At 47.1% G+C, this 16,845-nt stretch overlaps 1 protein-coding gene across 1 annotated transcript in view; it reads left to right on the top strand.

The window, feature by feature from the left end:
* The window catches only part of HSPG2 (heparan sulfate proteoglycan 2), a 198,494-nt gene that overhangs the window by 87,240 nt on the left and 94,409 nt on the right, over positions 1-16,845 (top strand). The window contains exons 9-28 of the mRNA XM_075840580.1: positions 2,643-2,762; positions 5,673-5,804; positions 6,091-6,235; positions 6,318-6,469; positions 6,618-6,764; positions 6,914-7,071; positions 7,153-7,332; positions 8,960-9,156; positions 9,321-9,468; positions 9,649-9,776; positions 9,859-9,945; positions 10,275-10,336; positions 10,600-10,667; positions 10,970-11,110; positions 11,202-11,384; positions 11,591-11,770; positions 11,989-12,107; positions 12,190-12,301; positions 13,370-13,483; positions 13,562-13,683. Of these exons, the coding sequence (XP_075696695.1) occupies positions 2,643-2,762; positions 5,673-5,804; positions 6,091-6,235; positions 6,318-6,469; positions 6,618-6,764; positions 6,914-7,071; positions 7,153-7,332; positions 8,960-9,156; positions 9,321-9,468; positions 9,649-9,776; positions 9,859-9,945; positions 10,275-10,336; positions 10,600-10,667; positions 10,970-11,110; positions 11,202-11,384; positions 11,591-11,770; positions 11,989-12,107; positions 12,190-12,301; positions 13,370-13,483; positions 13,562-13,683 (2,695 nt within the window). The remainder of the gene's footprint in view (positions 1-2,642; positions 2,763-5,672; positions 5,805-6,090; positions 6,236-6,317; positions 6,470-6,617; positions 6,765-6,913; positions 7,072-7,152; positions 7,333-8,959; positions 9,157-9,320; positions 9,469-9,648; positions 9,777-9,858; positions 9,946-10,274; positions 10,337-10,599; positions 10,668-10,969; positions 11,111-11,201; positions 11,385-11,590; positions 11,771-11,988; positions 12,108-12,189; positions 12,302-13,369; positions 13,484-13,561; positions 13,684-16,845) is intronic.

Genomic DNA, 16,845 nt, shown 5'->3' with positions numbered 1-16,845 from the left:
AATACTACACACAGTGTTATCTGACTGATTGTACAGACCATTCCTGATCAGTGACTGCAGCATGAGGAATAATACTACATCCGAATACTACACACAGTGCTATCTGACTGATTGTACAGACCATTCCTGATCAGTGACTGCAGCATGAGGAATAATACTACATCCTAATACTCCACACACAGTGTTATCTGACTGATTGTACAGACTATTCCTTATCAGTGACTGCAGCATGAGGAATAATACTACATCCTAATACTACACACAGTGCTATCTGACTGATTGTACAGACCATTCCTGATCAGTGACTGCAGCATGAGAAATAATACTACATCCTAATACTACACACAGTGCTATCTGACTGATTGTACAGACCATTCCTGATCAGTGTCTGCAGCATGAGAAATAATACTACATCCTAATACTACACACAGTGCTATCTGACTGATTGTACAGACCATTCCTGATCAGTGACTGCAGCATGAGAAATAATACTACATCCTAATACTACACACAGTGCTATCTGACTGATTGTACAGACCAATCCTGATCAGTGACTGCTGCATGAGGAATAATACTACATCCTAATACTACACACAGTGCTATCTGACTGATTGTACAGACCATTCCTGATCAGTGACTGCAGCATGAGAAATAATACTACATCCTAATACTACACACAGTGCTATCTGACTGATTGTACAGACCATTCCTGATCAGTGTCTGCAGCATGAGAAATAATACTACATCCTAATACTACACACAGTGCTATCTGACTGATTGTACAGACCATTCCTGATCAGTGTCTGCAGCATGAGGAATAATACTACATCCTAATACTACACACAGTGTTATCTGACTGATTGTACTGACCATTCCTGATCAGTGACTGCTGCATGAGGAATAATACTACATCTGAATACTACACACAGTGCTATCTGACATTGTACAGACCAATCCTGATCAGTGTCTGCAGCATGAGGAATAATACTACATCCTAATACTACACACTGTGCTATCTGACTGATTGTACAGACCATTCCTGATCAGTGTCTGCAGCATGAGGAATAATACTACATCCTAATACTACACACAGTGCTATCTGACTGATTGTACAGACCATTCCTGATCAGTGACTGCAGCATGAGAAATAATACTACATCCTAATACTACACACAGTGTTATCTGACTGATTGTACAGACCAATCCTGATCAGTGTCTGCAGCATGAGTAATAATACTACATCCTAATACTACACACAGTGTTATCTGACTGATTGTACAGACCATTCCTGATCAGTGACTGCAGCATGAGGAATAATACTACATCCTAATACTACACACAGTGCTATCTGACTGATTGTACAGACCATTCCTGATCAGTGTCTGCAGCATGAGGAATAATACTACATCCTAATACTACACACAGTGCTATCTGACTGATTGTACTGACTATTCCTGATCAGTGACTGCAGCATGAGGAATAATACTACATCCTAATACTACACACTGTTATCTAACTGATTGTACAGACCATTCCTGATCAGTGTCTGCAGCATGAGGAATAATACTACATCCTAATACTACACACAGTGCTATCTGACTGATTGTACAGACCATTCCTGATCAGTGACTGCAGCATGAGGAATAATACTACATGCTAATACTACACACAGTGTTATCTGACTGATTGTACAGACCATTCCTGATCAGTGACTGCAGCATGAGGAATAATACTACATCCTAATACTACACACAGTGTTATCTGACTGATTGTACAGACTATTCCTGATCAGTGACTGCAGCATGAGGAATAATACTACATCCTAATACTACACACAGTGTTATCTGACTGATTGTACTGACTATTCCTGATCAGTGACTGCAGCATGAGGAATAATACTCATCCTAATACTACACACAGTGTTATCTGACTGATTGTACAGACCATTCCTGATCAGTGACCGCAGCATGAGGGATAATACTACATCCTAATACTACACACAGTGCTATCTGACATTGTACAGACCAATCCTGATCAGTGACTGCAGCATGAGGAATAATACTACATCCTAATACTACACACAGTGCTATCTGACTGATTGTACTGACTATTCCTGATCAGTGACTGCAGCATGAGGAATAATACTACATCCTAATACTACACACAGTGCTATCTGACTGATTGTACAGACCATTCCTGATCAGTGACTGCAGCATGAGGAATAATACTACATCCTAATACTACACACAGTGCTATCTGACTGATTGTACAGACCATTCCTGATCAGTGACTGCAGCATGAGGAATAATACTACTGCCTAATACTACACACAGTGCTATCTGACTGATTGTACAGACCATTCCTGATCAGTGACTGCAGCATGAGGAATAATACTACTGCCTAATACTACACACAGTATTATCTGACTGATTGTACAGACTATTCCTGATCAGTGACTGCAGCATGAGGAATAATACTACATACTAATACTACACACAGTGCTATCTGGCTGATTGTACAGACCATTCCTGATCAGTGACTGCAGCATGAGGAATAATACTACATCCTAATACTACACACAGTGCTATCTGACTGACAATGGCTGAATATGAAATAACTTTTCTTCTCCATCTTCTGTCCAGGAACGCCATCACCCTGTGAGCCTAATGAATTTAAGTGTAGAAACGGTCGTTGCGCGTTAAAGCTGTGGCGCTGTGATGGCGACAATGATTGTGGAGATGGTTCTGATGAAATAAGCTGCCGTGAGTACAGTAGCCTTGATATGAAGCAGTGCTGACATTGTCTGAACCTCTGCTGTGTTGTGATGACAGTCACCGCTCGGCATAGAGTAAATGAGAAAATGACTAATCACATGATGTCAACGGTGTGGTCCGGAAAGTACTGAATATATATATACACACTATATACACATTATACACACTATATACACACTATACACACATTATATACACATTATACACACTATATACACATTATATACACTATATACACACTATATACACACTATACACACATATACACATTATATACACTATACACACTATACATTATACACACTATACACACAATATACACACTATACACACTATATATACAATATACATACTATACACTCTATACACACTATGCACACTATATACACTATATACAATATACACATAATATACACTATAAACACTATACGCTATATACACTATAAACACTATATGCACACTGTATACACACTATACGCACTATATACTATACACACACTATATACTATATACACACACACTATACACACTATGTACACTATATACACACACACATTACAATTTATGTACACACTATATACTATATACACGCTAGATATACACTATACACACTATATACACACTATATACACTATTCACACACTCTATATACACTATACACACTATATACAATATACACACTATATACACTATACACACATTATATACACTATATACACTATACCCACACTTTACACACATTATATACACTATACACACTATATACACCTAACACTATATACACTATATACACTATATACTCTATACACACTATAAACACTACACACTTTACATTCCTTTTACACTATACACACATTCTATACACTATATACACACTATATACAATATACACACTATATACAATATATACACTATATACTCTATACAAACTATACACACACACAATATACACTATATAGAATATACACTATATACACGATGCACTATACGCACTATACACACTATATACACTATACACACTATATATACAATATACATACTATACACTCTATACACATTATACACACTACATTATACACACTACATTATACACACTATATACACTATACACACTACACTATACACACTATATATATATATATATATATATATATATATATATATACAATACACACTATGCAATACAATACACACTATACCCACTACACTATGCATACTATATATACACACAATATACACAATTTTCACACTATATACACTATACACACTATATACACTTTACACTATGCACACACACTTTATACACTATACACACACTATATACACTACACACACTATACATGCTATATACTCTATACACGCTATATACACTATATTCACGCTATAGACACTATACACTATATTCACACTATATGCACACTATATACACATACTATATACACTATATGCACACTATATATACACTTTACACTATACACTATGCACACACACTTTAGACACTTTATACACACTATATACAATACACACTATATACGCTATATACTCTATACATGCTATATACACTATGCACTATATACACTATACACACTATATACACTGCACCATATACACTATACACTATATATGCACTATACATGCTACACACTATACACACTACACTATATACACACTATATACACTATACACACACTATATACACTATACACACTATATATGCTATATACTCAACATGCTATATAGAATATATACACTACACTATATGCACTATACATTATATACACTATACACTATATACACTTTATACACCATATATACGCTATAAACATTATACACACTATATACACTTTACACACTATGCACACACACTTTATACACTATACACACACTATATACACACTATATACACTACATACTATACACACGCTATGTACTCTATACACGCTATATACACTATATTCACGCTATAGACACTATACACACTATACACACTATACACTATATACACACTATATACACTATACACACTATATACACACTTTACACTATGCACACACACTTTAGACACTATATACACTATATACAATACACACTATATACTCTATACATGCTTTATACACTATACACGATACACACTATATACACTGCACCATATACACTATACACACTATACACTATATATGCACTATACACGCTACACACTATATACACTATGCACCATACACACACTATACACATATATATATATATATATATATATATATATATATATATATATATACATACACACTGCAGTCAGTGACTGTATCCATGTTTGATCTTGCGCTCCTCCCAGTCTGCTCTGGGTGATTGTAATTAGTTTAATGCCGGTTCCTACCATCCCCAGGTATATATGTAGGTTTAGTCCCAGTTCTGGGTGTCTGTGCAGCGTAGGTTCCCACCTCATAGAGGTCGCCTTGTCGTGGCAGGTGGGCTCACACAATTTGATCAACGTGCGCTAAGAACCTCCCTGTTGTAAGTAGATTCAGCAGTAATGCAGATTTATTTATATTCAGTGGCTCAGGTGGCGTTTGTCTTCGCGGTGCGCTGTGACCATTTTCTTGTGTGCGGAATATCCAGGAGGGAGACATTTCAGGAACTGACGTGTTACACCGGTGACGTCCTATTACAGGACCGCGCTGGGGGTCACTGATCTCTTTACCACGACCCGTTCTACCGCTAATGTCTGTAACGTGACTGCCGGGCGAGTGCCGGATATTATACATCGTGGGATGGAGGAAACACCGGAATATAATGTTTATGAGGGGGGCACATACTTTACTATATGTTATGATATGAACCCTCTATATGATTGTGTATTTATCTATATACCGTCTAAACTCTTATATACTCCTTGTGCAGCCACCAAAGGGCCCAGCGACATGTGCGCTCCGGATCAGTTCGTCTGTGTCCAGTCTCGGACCTGTATCCCGGCCAGTTACCAGTGCGATGAGGAGGCCGACTGCCCGGACCGCTCGGATGAAATCGGCTGCAGTAAGTCATAAAGTCTCGTTCATCCGGCAGAAGGATCAGAATAACTGATCCCTTGTTACGTTAGTTCTTCTCATAAGTCCGTCATTACCCATCAGCCACCACTGTGGGACCGGTGTATATTCCTGGTGTCCCGGACAAGGACTTTGCCCTGTGTTCGGTTTATGAGCTCCTTTTATTCTGTGATCATTTCTTTGTATTTCCATGTCTGTATATTAGTGATCCGGGGTTCAGGGGTCTTCCTAGGGGGTACCTGAGGTGACCGTGATCTCCTTTTTACTTTTTCTAGGTCCACCGCAGGTGATTACACCCCCTGAAGAGAGCGTCATGGCTTCCCGGGGAGAGACCGTGCGCTTTACTTGTGTGGCAATTGGCATCCCGACACCCATCATAACCTGGAGATTAAACTGGGGCCACATTCCCACCAGCAGCCGGTGAGCCTCTCGTTATATGAGAATTACTAATCCGTAGTGAGTGAGATGATAATCTGCCAGTGGTTTCTTTCCATTACCCCAGAGTGTCAATGACCAGCGAGATCGGACATGGCACGCTTATCATACGAGATGTAAAGGAAGCGGATCAAGGCGCGTACACGTGTGAAGCCATAAACGCGAAGGGCATGGTGTTCGGAATTCCTGATGGCGTCCTGTCCTTAAAGCCATCGCGAGGTAATGTCTATGAATGGTAGAAGAGGCCGGAGCTGGAGGGGGTGACTAGGATAGAGGAGATGTCACAGTCCACCCGTCATATATACATCACCCTCCGTCACTTATTACAGGATTGGTGATTCCATCTTTAATATGTTTTGTTTTCCAGGTCCGTGCCCTGAAGGGTTCTTCCATGTGGCGGGCACCTCCCAGTGCATTCCGTGCTTTTGCTTTGGTGTCGCTAAGGTTTGCCTTCAGACCGGTCGTTACAGAAACCAGATCAGACTCCGATTTGACGTTGATGATGACTTTAAAGGTGGGTCCCAACGTTTTCTAGAGGCTCTGCATTGATGGGCCGGGTCCTGAGCTCCTTCACTGTTGGGGTATTCTGGTGAAATGTCTTCTGCTCGTAGTCCTGGTTCCTGATGGAGATTTGATGCCGCTCATCATTTATCATCATTATAGGGGTGAACGTGTCCTCTCATCAGGGTTTTCCTCCATTGTCCTCAAATCAACTCCAGATTGACTCTAGTGTGGAAGAATTCCAGTTGGTGGACCTGTCTCGTAGATTCCTGAGTCATGACTCCTTTTGGACGCTGCCGTCGCAGTTCTTGGGGAACAAGGTACACGCTGGGCTTCACACACACTGTCGGAACGTTCTGCCTGGTTTGTCTGTCTGTCTTATATCTCGCTTCTCTCCCCAGGTGGATTCGTACGGAGGTTCTCTCCATTACAAAGTTCGTTACGGCCTGACACGAGGACAGTCAGAACCTGTGAGAAAGCCGGATGTGGTTCTTGTCGGAAATGGGCAAAAACTTATCTATCGAGTTCAGTCATCAACCCTGCCAACCACCACAAACCAACGGACAGTCCAATTCACAGAGGTGAGATCTTAAAGCTGGACTTCCCTCCTGACGTCTTATGTCCGGCTCTTCATCTCGTCAGCTCGGCTCTTCGTCTCGTCAGCTCGGCTCTTCGTCTCGTCAGCTCGGCTCTTTATCCCGTCAGCTCGGCTCTTTATCCCGTCAGCTCGGCTCTTTATCCCGTCAGCTCGGCTCTTTATCCCGTCAGCTCGGCTCTTTGTCCCGTCAGCTCGGCTCTTTGTCCCGTCAGCTCGGCTCTTTGTCCCGTCAGCTCGGCTCTTTGTCCCGTCAGCTCGGCTCTTTGTCCCGTCAGCTCGGCTCTTTGTCCCGTCAGCTCGGCTCTTTATCCCATCAGCTCTGCTCTTTATCCCGTCAGCTCGGCTCTTTATCCCGTCAGCTCGGCTCTTTGTCCCGTCAGCTCGGCTCTTTGTCCCGTCAGCTCGGCTCTTTATCCCGTCAGCTCGGCTCTTTGTCCCGTCAGCTCGGCTCTTTGTCCCGTCAGCTCTGCTCTTTGTCCCGTCAGCTCTGCTCTTTGTCCCGTCAGCTCTGCTCTTTGTCCCGTCAGCTCGGCTCTTTGTCCCGTCAGCTCGGCTCTTTGTCCCGTCAGCTCGGCTCTTTGTCCCGTCAGCTCGGCTCTTTGTCCCGTCAGCTCGGCTCTTTGTCCCGTCAGCTCGGCTCTTTGTCCCGTCAGCTCGGCTCTTTGTCCCGTCAGCTCGGCTCTTTGTCCCGTCAGCTCGGCTCTTTGTCCCGTCAGCTCGGCTCTTTGTCCCGTCAGCTCGGCTCTTTGTCCCGTCAGCTCGGCTCTTTGTCCCGTCAGCTCGGCTCTTTGTCCCGTCAGCTCGGCTCTTTGTCCCGTCAGCTCGGCTCTTTGTCCCGTCAGCTCGGCTCTTTGTCCCGTCAGCTCGGCTCTTTGTCCCGTCAGCTCGGCTCTTTGTCCCGTCAGCTCGGCTCTTTGTCCCGTCAGCTCGGCTCTTTGTCCCGTCAGCTCGGCTCTTTGTCCCGTCAGCTCGGCTCTTTGTCCCGTCAGCTCGGCTCTTTGTCCCGTCAGCTCGGCTCTTTGTCCCGTCAGCTCGGCTCTTCGTCCGGTCAGCTCGGCTCTTCGTCCGGTCAGCTCGGCTCTTCGTCCGGTCAGCTCGGCTCTTCGTCCGGTCAGCTCGGCTCTTCGTCCGGTCAGCTCGGCTCTTCGTCCGGTCAGCTCGGCTCTTCGTCCGGTCAGCTCGGCTCTTCGTCCCGTCAGCTCGGCTCTTCGTCTCGTCAGCTCGGCTCTTCGTCTCGTCAGCTCGGCTCTTCGTCTCGTCAGCCCGGCTCTTTGTGCTCGTTTTCAGTTTCCGGGACAGGAAGTAGCTGTCTGACAGCGACTATTGCCAGCCATATGTCATGAGGTTACTTTTTCTGTCACCTGTCCTCCCTCTCCCTGCTCTTCCTGCAAGCTAATGACAATGAGATGACCCTCCCATCCACTAACTGTTCTCACCTCCTGGAAATATGAGGCAATAGCCCAGTAAAGCGCGTTATAATGTGTCTACACTTTGGAAACCTGAACATTTCAGAATGGATTTATATGAGTCTCCGCCATCTTTACAGCTGACTGCGTCTACCTGTGTATTACACCCATTTAGTGTGGCTGCTTGTCTCCTCCCGCCCGCAGGACCACTGGCAGCACGAGTCTGGAGCAGCTGTCACCCGCGAGGACCTCCTGATGACTCTTCAGAATTTGGAATCCATAATGATTCAGACCGTTTATGACAACAAAATGGCCAGTGTGGGGCTGGCGGACATCGTCATGGACACCACCTCTGTGGAGTACACGCAGCTGGGGGTGGCCCTGGGCGTTGAGGAGTGCCGGTCAGTATTTGGATCACTGCAGGTCGGGGTAGTATTGTGTGGGCTGTTATCAGACCTGCGGAGACACGCGTGACACATGGGGCACCTCACCGCTCATTCTCTGACTGACGTTACCTGTGAGGTACCTGCGTGTTTATTCTCGGTTTGTCATTGGTCCATTTCAGATGTCCCACTGGCTATTCCGGCCTCTCCTGTGAGACTTGCTCCACGCAGTTTGAGCGCATCCCCGGTGGACCGTTCCTGGGTACTTGTTCTGGATGTAATTGTAACGGCCATGCCAGCTCCTGCGACTCTGAGAGTGGTTACTGCATAGTAAGTCTAATTCTTTGGTCATACACAGGGCAGGGATGTGCGACGTCAGACGTGACGCCGCTGGAGTCCGGGATTGTAGACTTTGTGTTTGTCCTGTTTTACTCCTCTCACTTATATAGTTCATAGTTGTTGAGGCTTCGTCGCACTTTCTGCTCTGATGATCATTTTTCTTGTCCTAAGAATTGCCAGCACAACACAGAGGGTCCGCAGTGCAATAAATGTAAGCCAGGCTTTTTCGGTGACCCCACCAGAGGTACTGCAGATGCTTGTCGCCCGTGCCCCTGCCCACTCATGGACCCCCGGCGCAGGTCAGTTACTCATTGTGTTTATGGTGTGGTACGTCTGCCGTCAGTGCATTATACAGCCAGATAACGGGACTTGTCTCTCCAGGTATTCAGACACCTGCTTCTTGGATACTGATGGACAACCCACCTGTGATAACTGCGTGGTCGGATATGCCGGGCGGCGCTGTGAAAGGTAACGTTATCCGGAGATCTTTTCTACATTACTGAGTTTGTGGTTGACAATAGGCATGAGGTTTGCGCTGACAGACCCTGCAGGTAATCTATGGACTCTAGTCTATGGGGGAAGCTGCAGTTCTTCACGTCCGAGGTTGGCTACGTTGGTCTGAATGTAGCCGAACTGTCTGGTCAATGACCTACAGAGATTTATAGAAAACCATCATGGAACAGCCGCCGGGCCCGGTAGTGACGTGCGGCACTGGGTGGATCGTCGGCTTGACTGCTGCGATTACTGTAAATATTTTCACCTTTCTTGTCTTCATTGTGGCCTATGTCTCCTCTTAGATGTGCGGCGGAATATGAAGGGGACCCCATGAAGCCTGGAGGTCGATGTGTGAAGACTACAGGTAAGTGCACGGCCCTCATCCTCTGTATCTGCCGTCAGTGCGGGCGTGATGTCTTCTGACCACAGGACCTTGTTGTACCTGGAGATGATGGGAGTCCAGGATTCACCTGCAGGTAGTGACTATAGATCACGCGTGTTGTAATCCTGTGCTCTCCGGAGCCTGGACTTCAGGAAGATTTCTGGTTTAGCACGTCGCGCGTGTAGTGACAGATTGAGGGACTTTGTGTTTCCATTTCAAGACTTGACATTTCTTGTATGTTACAGCTGGTGATACGGGAATATGTGACGAGAAAGGCAGCTCTGTGTCCTCTCCTAATACTTGTGTGTGTAAGGTAAGATTGGGCTTGTGATGGGGCAGAACGTTGTGTATACGGGCAGGACGTCGTGTATAGGGGCAGAGCGTCGTGTATACGTGCAGGACGTCGTGTATACGGGCAGGATGTCGTGTATAGGGGCAGAGCATCGTGTATAGGGGCAGAGCGTCGTGTATACGGGCAGGACGTCATGTATACGGGCAGAACATCGTGTATACGGGCAGAACGTCGTGTATAGGGGCAAAGCGTCGTGTATAGGGGCAGAGCGTTGTGTATATGGGCAGAGACGCCCGTGTTACCAGTACTTTGCTCTCTTCCAGCCTCACGTCTCCGGGACGTTGTGCAATGAATGTAAAAGTGGAACCTTCTACCTCAGTGGGAAGAACCCGGACGGCTGCCTGAAATGTTTCTGCATGGGGGTCACCCGGGCGTGTTCAAGCTCTTACTGGAACAGAGACCAGGTCTGTATGTGTCCTGAATGGTGTGGTCCCCCCTGTTACCTGTCCCCTATAGTGTCGGTACCCATGGATCCTGACTTCCTACCTTTTATAGGTCCGTTCCACCTATGACAGTCATGAGCGAGCGCCGTTTTCCATGTCAAATGCAGCCGGCACCCGAACATTCAGCGAGGGCATAAGCGTGACCGGTCCTTCAGAGCTAACGTTTACCGCCTTCAACACCATCCCCCAAGATGTATATTTCTGGGTGCTGCCAGAACGATTCAAGGGAGACAAGGTATACGTGGCCCATTCTCTTCATGTGTATGCACCAACAATAGTCCGTGTGCTCAACTCATGGGGTATCATTGCCCCGGACGGTTCGAGACTCCACAGGAGATTGTGTGCCCATGTAGCTCATGTATAAGACCCGGGTCACACCCTGAATGAGAGATTCCTCATCTAAACTCTGACTTCCTGGTTTAATTGTAAGGTGTCTTACAGGTGACGTCTTATGGTGGAGAACTGCGGTACACCATCACCTATGAGGCTTCTTTGGGGGCACAGTCTCTGGACACACAGCCATACGTCGTCCTGCAGGGCAATGGGATCTTTCTGGAGCATTATGCCAATATTCATACCCCTCCTGGATTCCCCATTACCATCACCGTTCATTTCCGTGAGGTGAGATGTATGTACAGATGTAAAGTTAGATGAAAAAAGGATGATCCAGAGGTTCTATTATTGCAGATTCGTCACACTGCCTGCATATAATTTAAAGTAATAATAGACCGGAAGAACCCCAGAAATCGCCCAGATCAGTCTTACCCATGTGGGAAAGTAACTGCCCCCCTATTCTTCCATTACCGGCAGTGATCACCTTGACTCTTCTTCTTTGGCAGAGATTGTGGCGGCGGGCGGATGGTCAGGATGCCACCCGTGAACACCTGCTGATGGCGCTTGCAGATATTGATGTGCTGATGATCCGGGCGTCCTATGCTGAGGGGATGATTGAAAGCAGGTAATGAGGAGCGACCTAGGATCATAGACACTTAGTGATGGTACCTGCGGTTCTCCAACTTATCTGCTGCTATTCCTATCAGAATCTCCAATATCCACATGGACATCGCGGTTCCTCACCCCAACGGACAGCAGCAAGCGGTAGAGGTGGAGCAGTGTGCGTGCCCGGTCGGCTACACAGGACCATCCTGCCAGGTTTGTGGAGTTATAGTACATAATGGATGTAAAATATAACCCTTATACTCTGATGTACGAGGGGCCCAGTAGTAGGGGCTGCGTTGTGGTGGGTCAGTAATGGCGGCTGCGTTGTGGTGGGTCAGTAGAGGCGGCTGCGTTGTGGTGGGTCAGTAGAGGCGGCTGCGTTGTGGTGGGTCATTAATGGCGGCTGCGTTGTGGTGGGTCCGTAATGACGGCTGCGTTGTGGTGGGTCATTAATGGCGGCTGCGTTGTGGTGGGTCAGTAATGGCGGCTGCGATGTGGTGGGTCAGTAATGGCGGCTGCCTTGTGGTGGGTCAGTAATGGCGGCTGCCTTGTGGTGGGTCAGTAATGGCGGCTGCGTTGTGGTGGGTCAGTAATGGCGGCAGCGTTGTGGTGGGTCATTAATGGCGGCTGCGTTGTGGTGGGTCAGTAATGCCGGCTGCGTTGTGGTGGGTCATTAATGGCGGCTGCGTTGTGGTGGCTCATTAATGGCGGCTGCGATGTGGTGGGTCAGTAATGGTGGCTGCCTTGTGGTGGGTCAGTAATGGCGGCTGCCTTGTGGTGGGTCAGTAATGGCGGCTGCCTTGTGGTGGGTCAGTAATGGCGGCTGCGTTGTGGTGGGTCAGTAATGGCGACTGCGTTGTGGTGGGTCAGTAATGGCGGCTGCGTTGTGGTGGGTCAGTAATGGCGGCTGCCTTGTGTCGGGTAAGTAATGGCAGCTGCCTTGTGGTGGGTCAGTAATGGCGGCTGCGTTGTGGTGGGTCAGTAATGCCGGCTGCGTTGTGGTGGGTCAGTAATGGCGGCTGCGTTGTGGTGGGTCAGTAATGGCGGCTGCCTTGTGGCGGGTCAGTAATGGCGGCTGCCTTGTGGCGGGTCAGTAATGGCGGCTGCGTTGTGGCGGGTCAGTAATGGCGGCTGCCTTATGGTGGGTCAGTAATGGCGGCTGCGTTGTGGTGGGTCAGTAATGGCGGCTGCCTTGTGGCGGGTCAGTAATGGCGGCTGCGTTGTGGCGGGTCAGTAATGGCGGCTGCGTTGTTGTGATTCTTCCGTGTTATTTCCTCACAGGACTGTGACGTTGGTTTTACCCGCTCCTCCACTGGTCTTTACCTGGGCACCTGTGAACGCTGTCAGTGTGGCGACCACTCCACAGAGTGTGATGGGGAGACAGGAGAATGTCTGGTGAGTGCCTGTTCGATGGCAGTTCTGGAGGTTTCCGCTGATTATCACGCCGCTTATCTCCACATGATTCTCTTTCAGAACTGCCAAGACAACACGGAGGGAGCCAAGTGTGAGCGCTGTAAGCCCGGCTTCTACGGAGACCCGAGACGTGGAAGTCCTGGAGACTGCCAGCCTTGCCCTTGCCGAGGCACCTCCAGCCAGTATGTGATGGGTTGTAGATGACTCTGGTGGGGAGGTTTCTGTCAGTCGTCTCTTACGTGTACATGGCTTTTCTTTCTCAGGGTTGTAGATGACTCTGTGGGGGGGAAGTTTCTGTCAGTCGTCTCTTACGTGTACATGGCTTTTCTTTCTCAGGGTTGTAGATGACTCTGTGGTGGGGGGGTTTCTGTCAGTCGTCTCTTACATGTACATGGCTTTTGTTTCTCAGGGTTGTAGATGATTCTGTGGGGGGGGAGGTTTCTGTCAGTCGTCTCTTACGTGTACATGGCTTTTCTTTCTCAGGGTTGTAGATGACTCTGTGGTGGGGGGGTTTCTGTCAGTCGTCTCTTACATGTACATGGCTTTTCTTTCTCAGGGTTGTAGATGACTCTGTGGTGGGGGGGAGGTTTCTGTCAGTCGTCTCTTACGTGTACATGGCTTTTCTTTCTCAGGGTTGTAGATGACTCTGTGGTGGGGGGGTTTCTGTCAGTTGTCTCTTACATGTACATGGCTTTTGTTTCTCAGGGTTGTAGATGACTCTGTGGGGGGGGGAGGTTTCTGTCAGTCGTCTCTTACGTGTACATGGCTTTTCTTTCTCAGGGTTGTAGATGACTGTGGTGGGGGAGGTTTCTGTCAGTCGTCTCTTACGTGTACATGGCTTTTCTTTCTTAGGGTTGTAGATGATTCTGTGGGGGGGGAGGTTTCTGTCAGTCGTCTCTTACGTGTACATGGCTTTTCTTTCTCAGGGTTGTAGATGATTCTGTGGTGGGGGGGTTTCTGTCAGTCGTCTCTTACGTGTACATGGCTTTTCTTTCTCAGGGTTGTAGATGATTCTGTGGTGGGGGGGTTTCTGTCAGTCGTCTCTTACGTGTACATGGCTTTTCTTTCTCAGGGTTGTAGATGACTCTGTGGTGGGGGGGGGGTTTCTGTCAGTCGTCTCTTACGTGTACATGGCTTTTCTTTCTCAGGGTTGTAGATGACTCTGTGGTGGGGGAGGTTTCTGTCAGTCGTCTCTTACGTGTACATGGCTTTTCTTTCTCAGGGTTGTAGATGACTGTGGTGGGGGAGGTTTCTGTCAGTCGTCTCTTACGTGTACATGGCTTTTCTTTCTTAGGGTTGTAGATGATTCTGTGGGGGGGGAGGTTTCTGTCAGTCGTCTCTTACGTGTACATGGCTTTTCTTTCTTAGGGTTGTAGATGACTCTGTGGTGGGGAGGTTTCTGTCAGTCGTCTCTTACGTGTACATGGCTTTTCTTTCTCAGGGTTGTAGATGACTCTGTGGTGGGGGGGTTTCTGTCAGTCGTCTCTTACGTGTACATGGCTTTTCTTTCTCAGGGTTGTAGATGATTCTGTGGGGGGGGAGGTTTCTGTCAGTCGTCTCTTACGTGTACATGGCTTTTCTTTCTCAGGGTTGTAGATGACTCTGTGGTGGGGGGGTTTCTGTCAGTCGTCTCTTACGTGTACATGGCTTTTCTTTCTCAGGGTTGTAGATGACTCTGTGGTGGGGGAGGTTTCTGTCAGCCGTCTCTTACGTGTACATGGCTTTTCTTTCTCAGGGTTGTAGATGACTCTGTGGTGGGGGGGTTTCTGTCAGTCGTCTCTTACGTGTACATGGCTTTTCTTTCTCAGGGTTGTAGATGACTCTGTGGTGGGGGAGGTTTCTGTCAGCCGTCTCTTACGTGTACATGGCTTTTCTTTCTCAGGGTTGTAGATGACTCTGTGGGGGGGGAGGTTTCTGTCAGGCGTCTCTTACGTGTACATGGCTTTTCTTTCTTAGGGTTGTAGATGATTCTGTGGGGGGGGAGGTTTCTGTCAGTCGTCTCTTACGTGTACATGGCTTTTCTTTCTCAGGGTTGTAGATGACTCTGTGGTGGGGGAGGTTTCTGTCAGTCGTCTCTTACGTGTACATGGCTTTTCTTTCTCAGGGTTGTAGATGACTCTGTGGTGGGGGGGAGGTTTCTGTCAGTCGTCTCTTACGTGTACATGGCTTTTCTTTCTCAGGGTTGTAGATGACTCTGTGGGGGGGGGGGAGGTTTCTGTCAGTCGTCTCTTACGTGTACATGGCTTTTCTTTCTCAGGGTTGTAGATGATTCTGTGGTGGGGGGGTTTCTGTCAGTCGTCTCTTACGTGTACATGGCTTTTCTTTCTCAGGGTTGTAGATGATTCTGTGGGGGGGAGGTTTCTGTCAGTCGTCTCTTACGTGTACATGGCTTTTCTTTCTCAGGGTTGTAGATGACTCTGTGGTGGGGGGGTTTCTGTCAGTCGTCTCTTACGTGTACATGGCTTTTCTTTCTCAGGGTTGTAGATGACTCTGTGGTGGGGGAGGTTTCTGTCAGCCGTCTCTTACGTGTACATGGCTTTTCTTTCTCAGGGTTGTAGATGATTCTGTGGTGGGGGGGTTTCTGTCAGTCGTCTCTTACGTGTACATGGCTTTTCTTTCTCAGGGTTGTAGATTACTCTGTGGTGGGGAGGTTTCTGTCAGTCGTCTCTTACGTGTACATAGCTTTTCTTTCTCAGGGTTGTAGATGACTGTGGTGGGGGAGGTTTCTGTCAGTCGTCTCTTACGTGTACATGGCTTTTCTTTCTCAGGGTTGTAGATGATTCTGTGGGGGGGGAGGTTTCTGTCAGTCGTCTCTTACGTGTACATGGCTTTTCTTTCTCAGGGTTGTAGATGACTCTGTGGTGGGGGGGTTTCTGTCAGTCGTCTCTTACGTGTACATGGCTTTTCTTTCTCAGGGTTGTAGATGACTGTGGTGGGGGAGGTTTCTGTCAGTCGTCTCTTACGTGTACATGGCTTTTCTTTCTTAGGGTTGTAGATGACTCTGTGGGGGGGGAGGTTTCTGTCAGGCGTCTCTTACGTGTACATGGCTTTTCTTTCTTAGGGTTGTAGATGATTCTGTGGGGGGGGAGGTTTCTGTCAGTCGTCTCTTACGTGTACATGGCTTTTCTTTCTCAGGGTTGTAGATGACTCTGTGGTGGGGGAGGTTTCTGTCAGCCGTCTCTTACGTGTACATGGCTTTTCTTTCTCAGGGTTGTAGATGATTCTGTGGTGGGGGGGTTTCTGTCAGTTGTCTCTTACGTGTACATGGCTTTTCTTTCTCAGGGTTGTAGATGATTCTGTGGTGGGGGGGTTTCTGTCAGTCGTCTCTTACGTGTACATGGCTT

Source organism: Rhinoderma darwinii, chromosome 10, assembly GCF_050947455.1.
Source record: "Rhinoderma darwinii isolate aRhiDar2 chromosome 10, aRhiDar2.hap1, whole genome shotgun sequence".
Classification (NCBI taxonomy): Eukaryota; Metazoa; Chordata; class Amphibia; order Anura; family Rhinodermatidae; genus Rhinoderma; species Rhinoderma darwinii.
Note: the sequence above shows the minus strand (reverse complement) of the source record. Positions and strands in the feature narration are given on the sequence as shown.